The following is a 19,019-nucleotide window of genomic DNA, read 5'->3' as shown; positions in this document are numbered from 1 at the left end:
GCTACGTTCCAGCCTAGAACGCAGGGACACCATGAAGGGCAAGACATCCTTCAACAACATGAACATTCTAATCTGAAATGACTGGAGGGTCTCATTAAATTTCCATGGTTTACGTCCCAATTGGCAGTGCACTAGCCTATACTTTTGCTCCACAGCCCTGCTCGAAGGTACTGCGTTTATTGTGTATAGGGTGACATTTGCGACGTCCACCACAAAACTGGAACTTTCATTGCACTCATGTTTTGCAAAATAGGTCAGTGTTGTTTTTTGCCTGTCTGAGCTGGGGAGGAAACATCCAAAAGATTGATCCAACAAGCTAATTTAAAGAAGGCCGACTCAACAGTAGGTCTACTCTACCACATGATCATTGTCGTGTATCTATCTATCTGTCTGATGTGGTCTGTCTCTCTGTTGGCAACGTTGTATCCTCTGTATCTTCTGTATCCTCTGTATGTGATGTCAATAGAAGCACATGGTCCGGGTTTGTTGCAGGAAGTGAAGATGGCGGACCAGTCGTTGCTATCTGAGTCTGCTCTCGGGTGGTCTATTTTCGCCCTTGTATTTTTGGTAAGCACACTCAAGTCGCTGCAGAATCTCGAAATATTACCCTGTATATGTACTGGATGACTTTCCTTTGGCCACAGTTGTCTTTGTCACGCTCAGTTCGCTACAGCTTTACGTAGCTAGCAATCTAGCTAGCTAACGTTAGCTAGTTTGACAGCTGTCATGGCTTAGTTAGCTAACGTTGTAGCTATCTAGCTAACCTGCCTCTAATAGCCTCGCTAATACCATATAAATATCTAACTGTTGAAGCTAATTAATTCGTTTACAGTGTAATAGTGAATAATTGTTGTTGTCATGTTCGTATCTATCAGTTTTACCAAGCAATGATAGCTAGTATACAGTAGTTTGCATGAAGTTAGCTAGTTGCTAACAGGTAGCTATTGGATTATGCCTGCTTCTAAGTTAAATGTCAAAGTTTAACTTGAAGTAGACTTCTCCTCCTTTATTTGTAAAGAAGAATTTAGCTAACTAACTACATACATTATCAATTGTTAGTTAGTTGGCTAGTTAGCCTGCACAATGTCACATGACTGCAGACAGCTACATTTACAGAGGCGCTGCTGAGCCTGCCTGCTACAGTAATTTCCGTTTTCATATCAGTCAGGAAGGCTTTGTACCTAGCTAGTGATTATAATAGCCAATATAGCTTAGAGGAACTTGTTTTTGTTTTCTTTTAGCTAACACGCTGAAACACCAGATTGGTTTCTGATTTGCTCCCCCTCTCTATTTATTATGCAACGCAATCCTCTCAATGGGTCTTAGTTTAGATGCAAAGCTTGTGTCATTACCTGGCAAAACACACAGGCATGGGCTAGTGTTAATTGATCCGGTCTCTGGATGGCATCCCTTCAGGATCTGAGCAGCCAATGGGCTTTAGCAGTGTCCTAACAGTTTAGGACTAGGCAACATGTGTCCCTGGAATACGACCTTGTGATTCTGGAGCTCCAGCACCATTGTATGTGTGTGTGTGTGTGTGTCCCAAATAACACCCAGTTCCCTGTGTGTGTCCCAAATAGCACCCTGTTCCCTATGTGTGTGTCCCAAATAGAACCCTGTTCCCTATGTCCCCCCCCAAATAACACCCTGTTCCCTATGTGTCCCCCCCCAAATAACACCCTGTTCCCTATGTGTCCCCCCCAAATAGCACCCTATTCCCTATGTGTGTCCCCCCAAATAGCACCCTGTTCCCTATGTGTCCCCCCAAATAGCACCCTGTTCCCTATGTGTGTCCCCCCAAATAGCACCCTGTTCCCTATGTGTCCCCCCCAAATAGCACCCTGTTCCCTATGTGTGTCCCCCCCAAATAGCACCCTGTTCCCTATGTGTGTCCCCCCAAATAACACCCTGTTCCCTATGTGTGTGTGTCCCAAATAACACCCTGTTCCCTATGTGTGTGTCCCAGATAACACCCTGTTCCCTATGTGTGTGTGTGTCCCAAATAACACCCTGTTCCCTATGTGTGTGTGTGTCCCAAATAACACCCTGTTCCCTATGTGTGTGTGTGTCCCAAATAACACCCTGTTCCCTATGTGTTCCCCCCCAAATAACACCCTGTTCCCTATGTGTTCCCCCCCCAAATAACACCCTGTTCCCTATGTGTTCCCCCCCAAATAACACCCTGTTCCCTATGTGTTCCCCCCCAAATAACACCCTGTTCCCTATGTGTGTGTCCCAAATAACACCCTGTTCCCTATGTGTTCCCCCCCAAATAACACCCTGTTCCCTATGTGTTCCCCCCCCAAATAACACCCTGTTCCCTATGTGTGTGTCCCCCAAATAAAACCCTGTTCCCTATTTGTGTGTCCCAAATAACACCTTGTTCCCTATGTGTGTCCCAAATAACACCTTGTTCCCTATGTGTGTATCCCCCAAATAACACCCTGTTCCCTGTGTGTCCCAAATAACACCCTGTTCCCTGTGTGTCCCCCCCCAAATAACACCCTGTTCCCTATGTGTGTGTCCCCCAAATAACACCCTGTTCCCTATGTGTGTGTGGGTCCCAAATAACCCCCTGTTCCCTATGTGCTTGTGTCCCAAATGACACCCTATTCCCTATGTGTGTGTGGGTCCCAAATAACACCCTGTTCTATATGTAGTGCATTATTTTTGACTAGGGCCCATAGTGCACTGCGTTTGACCAGAGCCCAATGGGGAATAGGGTGCCATTTGGGATGCAACAACCCCATCTCTGCTGTCCCTTTTAATTTTACATTGAAAAGGATTGGATGATCAAATTCCATCTATCAATGGATGGGTCTTCATTGAAATAAAAAAGGGCTTTATTAGTGCAATCTGGCCTTAATGGCCACGTACTCTTAAAATCTCCAACCGGCACAGCCAGAAGAGGACTGGCCACACCTCAGAGCCTGGTTCCTCTCTACGTTTCTTCCTAGGTTCCTGCCTTGCTAGGGAGTTTTTCCTAGCCACTGTGCCTCTACATCTCCATTGCTTTCTGTTTGGGGTTTTAGGCTGGGTATCTGTATAAGCACTTTGTGAGATCTGCTGATGTAAAAAGGGATTTATAAATTGATTTGATTTGATAACAGTCTGCGTGAAAAGGGTTGATGCGACTGGCAATTTAAACAAGTTTCAACAACACTTTTGCAAAGTAATTCATTTGTAGTGGTGATTTAATTTGTGAATATTGTAAATGGAAACATCTGAGTGTTGTTGCTGGCTGCATTGGTGTCAGAAGTGGGATATCATAATGAGCCTACTGAGCTAAGAGTCATTCCAATAACAATGAACTGTAAACACTCTGATGTTCTGACAGCTGATGCGACCCAATAACGTTTTGATATTTGACGTGATAACTCTAACCATTGTTTTTCCATCCACAGGTGATCCTGTCCTTCTGTTGGGTCTACATCAGGAAGTACCAGAGCCGCCAAGAGAGTGAGGTCATCTCAACCATCACTGCAATATGCGCATTGGCCATTGCACTGATAACCTCTGCACTTCTTCCAGTGGATATATTCCTAGTGTCTTACATGAAGCACCCTAACGGTACTTACAAGGTATGTATTCAGCTGCTTCATAAGCCCTGAGACTTAGGCCTATGTCATTTAAGACAATTTGAGTTCAATGATATAGCAGCTTATAATAGTAGCTCATGTTGTTGTCCATTTTAAACAAAAAAAGCCATTAGGCCTACTCCTGGGCTAAAAAGCATGCTTGATGGATAATCTTTATTCTGGGAAACCAGTCCTTAGTTTTCAACTCATTGTCAGAGACCAAGGAATTTGTCTGCAAAGAGGTGATATTTGATGATTACGCTAGTCAAATATCCTTGATGATTCAAGCATGACATGCTTGTGAACGATACTAGCCTGGGAGACGGTCTGTTTCTGCTCTCCTGACAACTCCTAATGGAACTGTCATGCCAAACATGTTTAGCTTGACAATGGAGTAGGCAAAAGCATGAACAGATCAGGGACCAGACTAGAACGATACACAGCAGCACAAAGAGGCCTCCATTCATGAACCAGGGTTTATTACACTACCAGTGGTCTACTCTACCATAAATATGATGGTAATGACTAATAACTGACTACCAGTGGTCTAGTCTACCTTAAAGATATTATGTTAATGACTAATAACTGACTACCAGTGGTCTGCTCTACCTTAAAGATATTATGTTAATGACTAATAACTGACTACCAGTGGTCTGCTCTACCTTAAAGATATTATGTTAATGACTAATAACTGACTACCAGTGGTCTGCTCTACCTTAAAGATATTATGTTAATGACTGACAGTACCAGTGGTCTGCTCTACCTTAAATATATTATGTTAATGACTAATAACTGACTACCAGTGGTCTGCTCTACCTTAAAGATATTATGTTAATGACTAATAACTGACTACCAGTGGTCTGCTCTACCTTAAAGATATTATGTTAATGACTGACAGTACCAGTGGTCTGCTCTACCTTAAATATATTATGTTAATGACTAATAACTGACTACCAGTGGTCTGCTCTACCTTAAAGATATTATGTTAATGACTAATAACTGACTACCAGTGGTCTGCTCTACCTTAAAGATATTATGTTAATGACTGACAGTACCAGTGGTCTGCTCTACCTTAAATATATTATGTTAATGACTAATAACTGACTACCAGTGGTCTGCTCTACCTTAAAGATATTATGTTAATGACTAATAACTGACTACCAGTGGTCTGCTCTACCTTAAATATATTATGTTAATGACTAATAACTGACTACCAGTGGTCTGCTCTACCTTAAAGATATTATGTTAATGACTAATAACTGACTACCAGTGGTCTGCTCTACCTTAAAGATATTATGTTAATGACTAATAACTGACTACCAGTGGTCTGCTCTACCTTAAATATATTATGTTAATGACTAATAACTGACTACCAGTGGTCTGCTCTACCTTAAAGATATTATGTTAATGACTAATAACTGACTACCAGTGGTCTGCTCTACCTTAAAGATATTATGTTAATGACTAATAACTGACTACCAGTGGTCTGCTCTACCTTAAAGATATTATGTTAATGACTAATAACTGACTACCAGTGGTCTGCTCTACCTTAAATATATTATGTTAATGACTGTAATAACTGACTACCAGTGGTCTGCTCTACCTTAAATATATTATGTTAATGACTAATAACTGACTACCAGTGGTCTGCTCTACCTTAAAGATATTATGTTAATGACTAATAACTGACTACCAGTGGTCTGCTCTACCTTAAAGATATTATGTTAATGACTGTAATAACTGACTACCAGTGGTCTGCTCTACCTTAAAGATATTATGTTAATGACTGTAATAACTGACTACCAGTGGTCTGCTCTACCTTAAAGATATTATGTTAATGACTAATAACTGACTACCAGTGGTCTGCTCTACCTTAAATAGATTGTTAATGACTAATAACTGACTACCAGTGGTCTGCTCTACCTTAAAGATATTATGTTAATGACTAATAACTGACTACCAGTGGTCTGCTCTACCTTAAATATATTATGTTAATGACTAATAACTGACTACCAGTGGTCTGCTCTACCTTAAAGATATTATGTTAATGACTAATAACTGACTACCAGTGGTCTGCTCTACCTTAAAGATATTATGTTAATAACTGTAATAACTGACTACCAGTGGTCTGCTCTACCTTAAAGATATTATGGTAATGACTAATAACTGACTACCAGTGGTCTGCTCTACCTTAAAGATATTATGTTAATGACTGTAATAACTGACTACCAGTGGTCTGCTCTACCTTAAATAGATTATGTTAATGACTGACAGTACAAAAACCACATAAAAAAAACAAGCCATGAGGTCAAAGCAATTGTCCGTAGAGCTCAGAGACAGGATTATGTCGAGGCACAGGTCTGGGGAAGGGTACCAAAACATGTCTACAGCATTGAAGAACAAGAACACAGTGGCCTCCATCATTCTTAAATGGAAGAAGTTTGGAACCACCAAGACTCTTCCTAGAGCTGGCCCCCCGGCCAAATTGAGCAATCGGGGGAGAAGGGCCTTGGTCAGGGAGGTGACCAAGAACCCGATGGTCACTCTGACAGAGCTCCAGGGTGACTCTGTGGAAATGGGAGAATCTTCCAGAAGGACAACCATCTCTGCATCACTCCATCATAAAGGCCTTTATGGTAGAGTGGCCAGACGGAAGCCACTCCTTTGTAAAAGGCACATGACAGCCCGTTTGGAGTTTGCCAAAAGGCACCCAAATGACTCTCAGACCATGAGAAACAAGATTCTCTGGTCTGATGAAACCAAGATTTGGCTTGAATGCCAAGCGTCACGTCTGGAGGAAACCTGGCACCATCCCTACGGTGAAGCATGGTGGTGACAGCATCATGCTGTGGGGATCTTTTTCAGCGGCAGGGACTGGGAGAGTAGTCAGGATCGAGGGAAAGATGAACGGAGTAAAGTACAGAGAGATCCTTTGAAAAAATGCTGACTGGGGAGGTCAGTTGGTAGAGCATGGTGTTGCAACGCCAGGGTTGTGGGTTCGATTCCCACGGGGGGCCAGCACAGAAGAAAAAAAAATTATGAAATGTATGCATTCACTACTGTAAGTCGCTCTGGATAAGAGCGTCTGCTAAATGACTAAAATGTAAAAATGTAAAAAATGTCCTGAGCATTTTGGAAGGCGAAGGTTCACCTTCCAACAGGACAACGACCCTAAGCACACAGCCAAGATAACACAGGAGTGGCGTTGGACAAATCTCTGGAGAGACCTGAAAATAGCTGTGCAGCGACGATCCCCATCTAACCTGACAGAGCTTGAGAGGATCTGCAGAGAAGAATGGGAGAAACTCCCCAAATACTTGTGTGCCAAGCTTGTAGCGTCATACCCAAGAAGACCTAAGGCTGTAATCGCTGCTAAACAAAATAGCCCTGTGACCGTTTTATCATAACCTGTGTCAAGTCACGTCTTAGAATCTCTGCTACGTAAGTGACTAAATAAATAAATCCAGTCGAATATACAGATACCGCTGAAATACCTAACCCCCTACCATGAAAGCAAGGACAATGATGCAATAGCCATATGTTTTATGTAAAACGAAGAGAGCAGAAATGGTTAATTATTGATGAATAAAGTAGAAAGACTGATGATTAACATTATACCAGGGATAATGTCATCATATAGGCACTACCGCTGGTATGTGAATCATATTTTATAACTTCTCTCCATGATATCCTTATCAATGAATCAAGATGTCTCTCTCTTTCTTTTTCCATAAAACAAATAGCCCTGTGGCAGTTTTCATCCTAGTCCTAGCCTGGCAAATAGCCCTGTGGCCGTTTCATCCTAGTCCTAGCCTGGCAAATAGCCCTGTGGTCGTTTCATCCTAGTCCTAGCCTGGCAAATAGCCCTGTGGCCGTTTCATTATAGTCCTATTCTGGCAAATAGCCCTGTGGCAGTTTTCATCACAGTCCTAGCCTGGCAAATAGCCCTGTGGCCGTTTCATCCTAGTCCTAGCCTGGCAAATAGCCCTGTGGTCGTTTCATCCTAGTCCTAGCCTGGCAAATAGCCCTGTGGCCGTTTCATCATAGTCCTAGCCTGGCAAATAGCCCTGTGGTCGTTTCATCCTAGTCCTAGCCTGGCAAATAGCCCTGTGGTCGTTTCATCCTAGTCCTAGCCTGGCAAATAGCCCTGTGGCCGTTTCATTATAGTCCTATTCTGGCAAATAGCCCTGTGGCCGTTTCATCATAGTCCTAGCCTGGCAAATAGCCCTGTGGCCGTTTCATCATAGTCCTAGCCTGGCAAATAGCCCTGTGGTCGTTTCATCCTAGTCCTAGCCTGGCAAATAGCCCTGTGGCCGTTTCATCATAGTCCTAGCCTGGCAAATAGCCCTGTGGCCGTTTCATCATAGTCCTAGCCTGGCAAATAGCCCTGTGGCCGTTTTCATCACAGTCCTAGCCTGGCAAATAGCCCTGTGGCCGTTTCATCATAGTCCTAGCCTGGCATTTATAGTTTAATATGACCTATGTCTCAGAAATCTCTGAGAATCGAGGATTATGGAGTTATACACTAATGTTTAACTGTATTTTTAGTTTGTGACGCCTTCATAAATAGCTTTGCAATCAATGTTGTTGTGAAGGTCTGTTTAGTGTTTTAATCTGTTCAAATGTTGTTGTGTAAAGTCTGTTTAGTGTTTTAATCTGTTCAGATGTTGTGTAAAGTCTGTTTAGTGTTTTAATCTGTTCAGATGTTGTTGTGTAAAGTCTGTTTAGTGTTTTAATCTGTTCAGATGTTGTTGTGTGAAGTCTGTTTAGTGTTTTAATCTGTTCAGATGTTGTTGTGTAAAGTCTGTTGTCTTTATTCTAATCAATGTCCTATTTCTTCTCAATACAGGAGTGGGCAGAAAGCAATGAGACACGAGGCCAAATCGAAGACACGGTGCTGTATGCTTATTACTGTGAGTAGGGTACTATTTGTATTCATATAAACATATTTATCAAGGCACAGTACCAGCAAAAAAAAAATCTGTTCGCTAAACCTTTTGTTTAAAGTCAAATATTTACCATTGACTTATGTTTGTACCCATTGTGACTTTAATAGTTTGAACAAATCAACTAATTCCTGATTGGTAGAGAGTGATTTGGTATGGAGTGAGAATCTCCATTGGAATAGATGTTTTTGTCCAGGTCTAGGATTAATCTGTGTCCGGGAAACTAGCCATGAAGCTGTAAGGGACAGAGGGTCCCCACCTTCTCCATATTGAATAATGAATGGTTGGATTTATTTGTCTCTCTGGTTGCCTGGTCAATAACACTGACATTAATACTCTCTGTATTAACCTCAGTTAGCCTACCTAGGCAGTAATACTATCTGTATTAATCTGTTAGCCTACCTAGGCAGTAATACTCTCTGTATTAATCTGTTAGCCTACCTAGGCAGTAATACTCTCTGTATTAATCTCAGTTAGCCTACCTAGGCAGTAATACTCTCTGTATTAATCTCAGTTAGCCTATCTAGGCAGTAATACTATCTGTATTAATCTCAGTTAGCCTATCTAGGCAGTAATACTATCTGTATTAATATGTTCGCCTACCTAGGCAGTAATACTCTCTGTATTAATCTCAGTTAGCCTACCTAGGCAGTAATACTCTCTGTATTAATCTCAGTTAGCCTACCTAGGCAGTAATACTCTCTGTTAGCCTACCTAGACAGTAATACTATCTGTATTAATCTCAGTTAGCCTACCTAGGCAGTAATACTATCTGTATTAATCTCAGTTAGCCTACCTAGGCAGTAATACTCTCAGTTATTCTACCTAGACAGTAATACTATCTGTATTAATCTCAGTTAGCCTACCTAGACAGTAATACTCTGTTAGCCTACCTAGGCAGTAATACTCTCAGTTAGCCTACTTGATCATGAGCTGTTAGTTTCCTCAGCCCAGACCCTACCCAATCAGAAAATCTACTTCCATCAGTCGCATAATGTCATCAGAACATTCTCTTTGACAGACAAGGTACAACACTGTGCATGTAAATCCCAGCATGCACTTCAATTCACCTGCCCACTATGCGTTACTTGACTTTGTCCTCTAGACTGAGTCGTAGACGCCACTAATATGATTTTCAGTGTTGCTGTCAAAGATTTGGATGAAAAATGCACTCAAAGGAGGAGTTGAATTTATAGGGTCTTATATAATGCAGAAGTAGTTTGTCTTAAATGTAGATTTGAATCCTATCAGGACTGTAATTGATTTAATGGCTAAATGGCCTAGATATATCTTGTCTTGTGTATGGTACAGCAGTTCTACTCAGATTTGTCAGTTCTATCTCAAGGTACTTAGCTTACAGTACGTGGAAGCATCAGATCTCACCCTGCATACAGAGTGGAGGGAGGAGAGGATGGAGGGAGGAGAGGACAGAGTGGGGGGAGGGAGGACAGTATAGAGTGGAGGTAAGGAGGGAGGACAGAGTGGAGGGAGGGGGGGAGGAGAGGACAGAGTGGAGAGAGGTAGGGGGGGAGGAGAGGACAGAGTGGAGAGAGGTAGGGGGGAAGGAGAGGACAGAGTGGAGGGAGGTAGGGGGGGAGGAGAGGACAGAGTGGAGGGAGGTAGGGGGAAGGAGAGGACAGAGTGGAGAGAGGTAGGGGGGAAGGAGAGGACAGAGTGGAGAGAGGTAGGGGGGAAGGAGAGGACAGAGTGGAGGGAGGTAGGGGGGAAGGAGAGGACAGAGTGGAGGGAGGTAGGGGGAAGGAGAGGACAGAGGGAGGTAGGGGGGAAGGAGAGGACAGAGTGATGGGAGGGGGGAGGAGAGGACAGAGTGATGGGAGGGGGGAGGAGAGGACAGAGGAGAGGACAGAGTGGTGGGAGGGAGGAGAGGACGGCGTAGAGTGGTGGGAGGGAGGAGAGGACGGCGTAGAGTGGTGGGAGGGAGGATGAGGACGGCGTAGAGTGGTGGGGAGGTGAGGGAGAAGGGACCCAGAGTGGTGGGTAGGGAGGACTGAGGGACAGGAAGTGGTGGGAGGGGAGGATGAGGACGGCGTAGAGTGGTGGGAGGTGAGGAGGAGGACGGCGTAGAGTGGTGGGAGGGAGGAGAGGACAGAGTGGTGGGTGGGGAGGACTGGAGGACAGGTCCGTAGGTGGTGGGACGGGAGGAGAGGAAGGCGTGCGTAGAGTGGGGGAGTCCCTGAACAGTCCAAACTTCTGTCCGGTAGAGTCTGAACAGTTCCGAACCTGCTGTGTCTGTAGCGTCCGAAACAGTCAAACTTCTGTCTGTAGCGTTCTGAACAGTCCAACTTCTGTCTGTAGCGTCCTGAACAGTCCAACTTCTTGTCCTGTAGCGTCGAAGTCACTCTGTGGGAACAGTCCAACTTCTGTCTGTTTAGCGTCTGAACAGTCCAACTTCTGTCTGTAGCGTCTGAACAGTCCAACTTCTGTCTGAACAGTCCAACTTCTGTCTGTAGCGTCTGAACAGTCCAACTTGCGTCTGAACAGTTTGGGTTCTTTGCTTTGAATTGCACTACTAAGCAGTGGAGTCCTCTATGAACAACCTGTTTTATTCTGAACTAATCAAAGTCAATTCAATTGATCACAGATGGAAGCCAATTTTTGTAATTTTTTGATTTGTGATCTGGAAGGTGGTTGGTTATACCTCAGCAAGTTTGCAATTACAATTCTAAGGGGCAGTGTTCTCTTATCCAAATAGGCTATTTTACTGTTTTAATTTTAATACGTTTTCAGAGTTTTTGTGTGTAAATAAAGTCTGATTTTATGTGTTTTCATTTCAGGCTGTAAGGCAACAAAAGGTGAACATTTTGGAAGGTGTTGGTGACTTTCCATACCTGCTGTATATATGGAGACTGTTTAGTTCCAAAAATAAGGGGTTAAAACATAAAATAACATGTTTCCTGATCTTTCTTATATCTCTCAGATATAGGACAGACACTTCAGAACAAACTTTTTGGGACTCTTTTGTTCCATGTAGTGAATCTGTTATTCAATGCTTTTGTGTGGGCTAATAGCAGTAAGGCCAAACGTTTTTATTAAATGTATATATTTTTGGGATACTTCAGGAGGTCTGAACATTCAAAATCAAATAGTAAAATGATCCTTCGTATGATCTCCTTAAAACAATTCCTTATAGTTTAGTAGAACTCTCCCCCGGCTTAGACAGGGCTTACACTGTAAAGGGTTAAATAAGGACTGTAGAAAGCAAAGTGAAGCAGAGAGAACAGAACAGTGGGGTAAAATCCCTGTTGAGCAGGATTATAAATCCTTAAAGCGAGATTGTCTCTCTAGAAACTCATGTGTGATTGTGTATTATATATATAAAGAGTCCGGCTTTAAATGGGGGACGTGTTATTCCTCCAATTACAGCGTTGAGTTTGACAGAAGCTGGACAGATCCGCTGGGCTGGCTGTCGGTTGTTTTGTTTTGTCACGGTTGAGAGACTATGATTCCTTTTTTACCCAGAAAGGAGGTGGGAGGTAGGGAGAAGGGGAGGGAGGGAGGTAGGGAGAAGGGGAGGGAGGGAGGTAGGGAGAAGGGGAGGGAGGGAGGGAGGTAGGGAGAAGGGGAGGGAGGGAGGGAGGGGGGAGGGAGGGAGGTAGGGAGAAAGGGAGGTAGGGAGTTGGGGAGGGAGGTAGGGAGAAGGGGAGGGAGGGAGGTAGGGAGAAGGGGAGGGAGGGAGGTAGGAAGAAGGGGGAGGCTTTAAAGAGGTTGCATACCCTAGCATGTGTCAATGTGATGCTGACGATGGGAGCCTGTCTATGCTGCAGAAGTGTGTGTGTGTGTGTGTGTGTGTGTGTGTGTGTGTGTGTGTGTGTGTGTGTGTGTGTGTGTGTGTGTGTGTGTGTGTGTGTGTGTGTGTGTGTTTTCTGCTGTGGCAATAACCTTCGGCAGTCGATCAGGAAGGTTCAAGGCTGTTGGAAAACAACATACAGTACATTAAACATATATTTATGTGACTCTTCAAAGCCATTGACAAGGCTTATTTGCATTAGCAGCAACATGCATTGGTTTCTGGTGTTTCTGTTAACACGTGTCTGTCTGTCACTGGTGTGTCTGTTAACACGTGTCTGTCTGTCACTGGTGTGTCTGTTAACACGTGTCTGTCTGACACTGGTGTTTCTGTTAACACATGTCTGTCTGTCACTGGTGTTTCTGTTAACACGTGTCTGTCTGTCACTGGTGTTTCTGTTAACACGTGTCTGTCTGTCACTGGTGTGTCTGTTAACACGTGTCTGTCTGTCACTGGTGTGTCTGTTAACACGTGTCTGTCTGTCACTGATGTTTCTGTTAACACGTGTCTGTCTGTCACTGGTGTTTCTGTTAACACGTGTCTTTCTGTCACTGGTGTTTCTGATACAAGTGTATTATTTGGTGTCTAGTCTAGACTCTTTCAGCTCAACTAGTCTGTCTCCTTGTCGTGAGAAGAATTGAAATGGCTGTCTTGATAAAATGGATGTTGTCATGGCAGCCAGCAACAGAGGGGGAGGAGTATCAGGAGCAAATAGTTGTCATAATAAACTGAGGAGTCAACACTTTGTCTTTAAATCTAAAACAGCATTTTTGATGAGGGAGAAATCATTTATTTGGTAGCTAGTGAATCAAAGAGCTTGCAACCCTTTCAATGGGTCAAGGCAAATCTGACTAGGGACTTAGAGAGTGAGATGTTTTGAAATATAACTAGAATCAGATATTGTAGATAATGGGTTGGCAACTACATTCAGCCGCAGGCCGATTTGGTCAGGGGGCCGGAACATAATAATGATCATTTGTACGCTGAGACTTGACCACAACTCAGCCCAAAATGAGATTGCATTTGAAAATAACAATAATTTCATACCTTGATTACATTTGTGATCAATGTCTCTTTTTTTATTTGTGGGAATACTTATTTAACAGATTTTCTAAATGAAACAAATGATTTCCTGACTTCCTGGTGATCAGTCTTAAATAAACACTTGCGGGCCAACTGTTGTAGATGGTGTTTTACCATCCTCTACAGAAGGTCTCTACTGTAATATAACTAGAATCAGATATTGTAGATGGTGTTCTACCATCCTCTACAGAAGGTCTCTACTGTAATATAACTAGAATCAGATATTGTAGATGGTGTTCTACCATCCTCTACAGAAGGTCTCTACTGTAATATAACTAGAATCAGATATTGTAGATGGTGTTCTACCATCCTCTACAGAAGGTCTCTACTCTAAGTCTAAGGCAGATTGTTGCAGTGATCCAGTTTATCTATTCCCCGTGGCAGCATGCAGATACACTGCAGTGGTACAGAGGGGTAATCAGATGCAGGAAGAACTGCAACATGTTGGCTATTTGACAACGACAGCGACTTCTAGAAGTCCTCATCCTGGACACATACCATGTAGTAGCAGGGTTAAATCCCATAGCTGTATTGTGAAGGTATTTCTCAGGGCTCCTACCGCTGTATTTCATGTTGAATTAAAGTTATTGATTGAGTGTATTTTTCCTCTTCTCATTCTCTCCTCTTCTGCATCCTGTGAGGGATGGAAGGGGGAGGGGTGTGTTTTTATTCACCAGTAGGGGGAGCTGAAGCTCCATGTATATCTGAGCCTCAACACCACAGCCACCAAGGCTTCTAAAGAGCGTTCCTCCTGATCTAACCTTGAAAGCAGGATTTTTATTTAAAGGTAGATTGACAGGGGTTGTCAAAATCTCTCTCTCTCTCTCTCTCTCTCTCTCTCTCTCTCTCTCTCTCTCTATCTCTCCTCCCTCTCTCTCTCTCTCTATCTCTCTCTCAATTCATTTTCAATTTAAGAGGCTTTATTGGCATGGGAAACACATGTTAACATTGCCAAAGCAAGTGAAATAGATAATAAATAAAAGTGAAATTAACAATAAAAAATGAACAGTAAACATTACACTCACAAAAGTTCCAAAAGAATAAAGCCATTTCAAATGTCATATTATGTCTTTATACAGTGTTGTAATGATGTGCAAATAGTTAAAGTACAAAAGGGAAAATAAATAAACATGGGTTGTATTTACAATGGTGCTTGTTCTTCACTGGTTGCCCTTTTCTTGTGGCAACAGGTCACAAATATTGCTGCTGTGATGGCACACTGTTGTATTTCCCCCAGTAGATATGGGAGTTTATCAAAATTGGATTTGTTTTCAAATTCTTTGTGTATCTGTAATCTGAGGAAAATATGTCTCTAATATGGTCATACATTTGGCAGGAGGTTAGGAAGTGCAGCTCAGTTTCCACCTTATTATGTGGGCAGTGTGCACATAGCATGTCTTCTCTTGAGAACCAGGTCTGCCTACAGTGGCCTCTCTCAATGGCAAGGCTATGCTCACTGAGTCTGTACATAGTCAATGCTTTCCTTAAGTTTGGGTCAGTCACAGTGATCAGATATTCTGCTGATGATGGCTTTGTTATGGAAGATTTGGGAATCACTTCCTTTTTAGGTGGTTGTAGGTAGCCTAGTGGTTAGACCGTTGGACTAGTAACCGAAAGGTTGCAAGATCGAATCCCCGAGCTGACAAGGTAAAAAAGTCATTCTACCCCTGAACAAGGCAGTTAACCCACTGTTCCTAGGCCGTCATTGAAAATAAGAATTTGTTCTTAACTGACTTGCCTAGTTAAATTAAGGTAAAATAAAAAAATCTATCTGTCTCCTCTCTTTTCTCTCTCACTCTCTATCTTCTCTCTCGCTTCAATCATAGTTTTGTGTATGCTGGTTAGGGTTGCACATTTTGGGGAATATTCAGAGGTGGAAACTTTCCATGGGAATATATAGGAATTAACGGCAATATATACAAATTAATATTAATGCCATTTAAATGTAGATGTTTTTTGCAATGGATATATTTACCATCATATGGAGACAGAAACATAAACCTATTTACCTTATCATAAGTAGACATAATTGCAAATGATTAAATAAAACAATTTAGTTACGAATATAACTTTAAGTGAGTTGACTTTTCACATGGGATGATTTCACTGAACAACAAAAGAAAGGGAATATTGAATGATCCCCAATGATCCATCGCATCTCACAAAAACGTTTTCAACATACATCTGTAAAATGATAGTTTAGAAACTAGAGCTTTGGTTGTCTTCCTCTCAGGCTTCCATGTCTTCTCCCTGGATCTCCTCAATGTCCACCTCTTGAACATCAGACTCTGAGGCCTCATCTTCACTGTCACTTTCCAACCTTGTTGAGGATGGCTTGTTGTCAGGCTCAAAAAGCCTCACATTTGCCTGGATGGACACCAATTTTTCAACCATTGTATTGGTCAGCCTGTTGCGTGCTTTGCTGTGTGCTTCCAAACAAGGACCAGTTGCGCTCTGAGACGGCTGACGTTGGTGGGATTTGGAGGATGATGGAGACAACAGGGGAAAGAGCCTCAGATCCACAAAGTCCCTTCCACCAGGTGGCTGATGAGATATGTTAGCACGACTGCCATATTGCATCTACATCCTAAAGCCCTTGCTTGGAAGTGTACTTCGCCAGACTGCCAAGTACCTTTCCCTCATCCAGGCCAAGGTGGTAAGACATGGTAGTGATGACACCATAGGCCTTGTTGATCTCTGCACCAGACAGGATGCTCTTGCCAGCACACTTGGGGTCCAACATGTACACTGCGGTGTGTATGGGCTTCAGGCAGAAGTCTTCACGCTTTTTGATGTATTTCAGACCTGCAGTTTCCTCTGCTTGGAGCAACAGTGAAGTGGGCAGGGCAGTACGAATTTATTCTCTTACATCTGCAAGCAGAGTCTGAACATCAGACAGGATGGCATTGTCTCCCTCAATCCGTGCAATGGCTACTGCTATAGGTTTCAGGAGTTTCAGGCTGCTTACCTCTCTCTCCCAAAATACATCATCCAGGAGGATGCTCTTGATAGGGCTGTCCATATCGGCAGACTGTGATATGGCCATTTCTTGGAGAGACTCCTTCCCCTCCAGGAGACTGTCAAACATGATGACCGCTTCAATGTGGTGCTGTTATTCTTCTCACTTTGATGCTATAACTTGATGACCCTTCATATACCTAACCATTTCCTTGGCTCTCTTGTAGAGTGTATCCATTGTTTTCAGTGCCATGATGTCCTTGAGGAGCAGATTCAATGCATGAGCAGCACAGTGTGATGTGAGGGTAGGACTCCTCCACTTTAGACCAAGCAGCCTTCATGTTCGCAGCATTGTCTGTCACCAGTGCAAATACCTTCTGTGGTCCAAGGTTATTGATGACTGCCTTCAGCTCATCTGCAATGTAGAGACCGGTGTGTCTGTTGTCCCTTGTGTCTGTGCTCTTGTAGAATACTGGTTGAGGGGTGGAGATGATATAGTTAATTATTCCTTGCCCACGAACAATCGACCAGCCATCAGAGATGATTGCAATTCAGTCTGCTTTCTCTATGATATTCTTGACCTTCACTTGAACTCTGTTGAACTCTGCAACCAGCAAATGAGTAGATAAAGCATGTCTGGTTGGAGGGGTGTATGCTGGGTGAAGAACATTCAGAAATCTCTTCCAATACACATTGCCTGTGAGCACCAGAGGTGAACCAGTTGCATACACAGCTCGAGCAAGACATTCATCAGCATTTCTCTGATTACGTTCCTCCATTGAGTCATCAAAACTTCTGATTCCAGGAGGACCATGAGCTGTTGCTATCGATAAGGTGTCTGATTCATCATTTTCACCTCGAATAGAAGTAGAGGGACTTTTGTCAGAGGTTGCTTGTTGTGAGCGCTGAGGGAACTTTATGCACTTGGCCAGATGATTCTGTATCTTTGTTGCATTCTTCACATATGATTTGGCACAGTATTTGCAAATGTACACAGCTTTTCCTTCTACATTAGCTGCAGTGAAATGCATCCACACATCAGACAGTGCCCATGGCATTTTCCTGTAAAGATCAGAAAAAAGAGTAGAAAAAATAAATAAAAATACAATTCCATGTACAGATAAATAGTTAAGCAGTTAGATGTTTTAAATAAGTTAAATGTTTTAAAATGAAAAGTATGGAAACAGGTGAATTAACACTCCTCAGTTAGCAGGCTCAATCAAGCTAAAACCCACATGGTAGCAAAAACTAACTAGCAGAACTTGTTATCAAGTTATAAATGATTTAAACACACTTTGCTGTAGGCTACTATTTACTAGTTAACAAAATTAATGTATGTCATATAAAATGTATTCACCCCACCCAGTATTGTAATCAAAACTTACCAGAAAGCATGTAGTCCTTGGCTCAGACAGTGTAGTAGTGTGGACTCAATAGCATCTCATTAGTGTGCAAGACATTGAGAATCATCTGAACATGTGATGGAAGAGTGCACTGCACATGTGATGGAAAATGCACTGTGCATGCAGAGGGTTGCAATTCCATTGAATTGGGGATAGTTTAACCTAAATATGCCACAAGACCTAGAATTGCCTTGTGTATCCCATAAAAAAGGTTCACTGTTATGAGCAAACTTTTTTGAAAGAATTTAAGCAAAATTCCCAAATTTCCCAGGCTTAACTTCCCATGGAGAATTTCAGGAAGAATTCCAGAAATTTACCGGAAGGTTTCCGACCCTTTGCAACCCTAATGCTGGTTTCATTTTGTTCGTTGAAAGATACGATCCATTTACATTTACGTCATTTAGCAGACGCTCTTATCCAGAGCGACTTACAAATTGGTGCATACGATCCACACACTTAATCATCAAGTTGATGAGCTTTAAACCTCTTCAGAGATTGATTTAATCATTAGACTGAAACATGTTTGGTTGTACAACAAACAATAATAGAAGCCTAATCATCTGCTCAAACAACAAAATACCAAAAAAAGGATAAACAGAGATAAACCCATCCCCCTCAGTCCCCATCCCCCCCCCCTCAGTCCCAATCATCACCTCAGTCCCCATCCCCCCCTCAGTCCCCATCCACACCCCAACCCATCCCCCCTGTCCCCATCCACACCCCATCCCCCTCAGTCCCCATCCACACCCCAACCCATCCCCCCTCAGTCCCCATCCCCCCCTCAGTCCCCATCCACACCCCATCCCGCCTCAGTCCACATCCCCCCCAGTCCCCATCCACACCACAACCTGCCCAGTCCCCATCCACACCACAACCCCCCCAGTCCCCATCCACACCACAACCCCCCCAGTCCCCATCCACACCACAAACCACCCAGTCCCCATCCACACCACAACCCCCCCCCAGTCCCCATCCACACCACAACCCGCCCAGTCCCCATCCACACCACAACCCCCCCCAGTCCCCATCCACACCACAACCCCCCCCAGTCCCCATCCACACCACAACCCCCCCAGTCCCCATCCACACCACAACCCCAGTCCCCATCCACACCACAACCCCCCCAGTCCCCATCCACACCACAAACCACCCAGTCCCCATCCACACCACAACCCCCCCCCAGTCCCCATCCACACCACAACCCCCCCAGTCCCCATCCACACCACAAACCACCCAGTCCCCA

General features: G+C 43.4%; 1 protein-coding gene across 1 annotated transcript in view; it reads left to right on the top strand.

Annotated features, from left to right (window-relative positions):
- Positions 1-466: 466 nt before the first annotated feature.
- Positions 467-19,019, top strand: part of LOC115193525 (probable lysosomal cobalamin transporter) — a 199,906-nt gene continuing 181,353 nt past the window's right edge. Inside the window, exons 1-3 of the mRNA XM_029752229.1 lie at positions 467-567; positions 3,405-3,581; positions 8,428-8,491. Coding sequence (XP_029608089.1) covers positions 502-567; positions 3,405-3,581; positions 8,428-8,491 — 307 coding nt within the window. The 5' untranslated portion in view covers positions 467-501. The remainder of the gene's footprint in view (positions 568-3,404; positions 3,582-8,427; positions 8,492-19,019) is intronic.

Source organism: Salmo trutta, chromosome 5 (genome assembly GCF_901001165.1).
Source record: "Salmo trutta chromosome 5, fSalTru1.1, whole genome shotgun sequence".
Classification (NCBI taxonomy): Eukaryota; Metazoa; Chordata; class Actinopteri; order Salmoniformes; family Salmonidae; genus Salmo; species Salmo trutta.
This window is presented reverse-complemented; position numbering and strand designations above follow the sequence as displayed.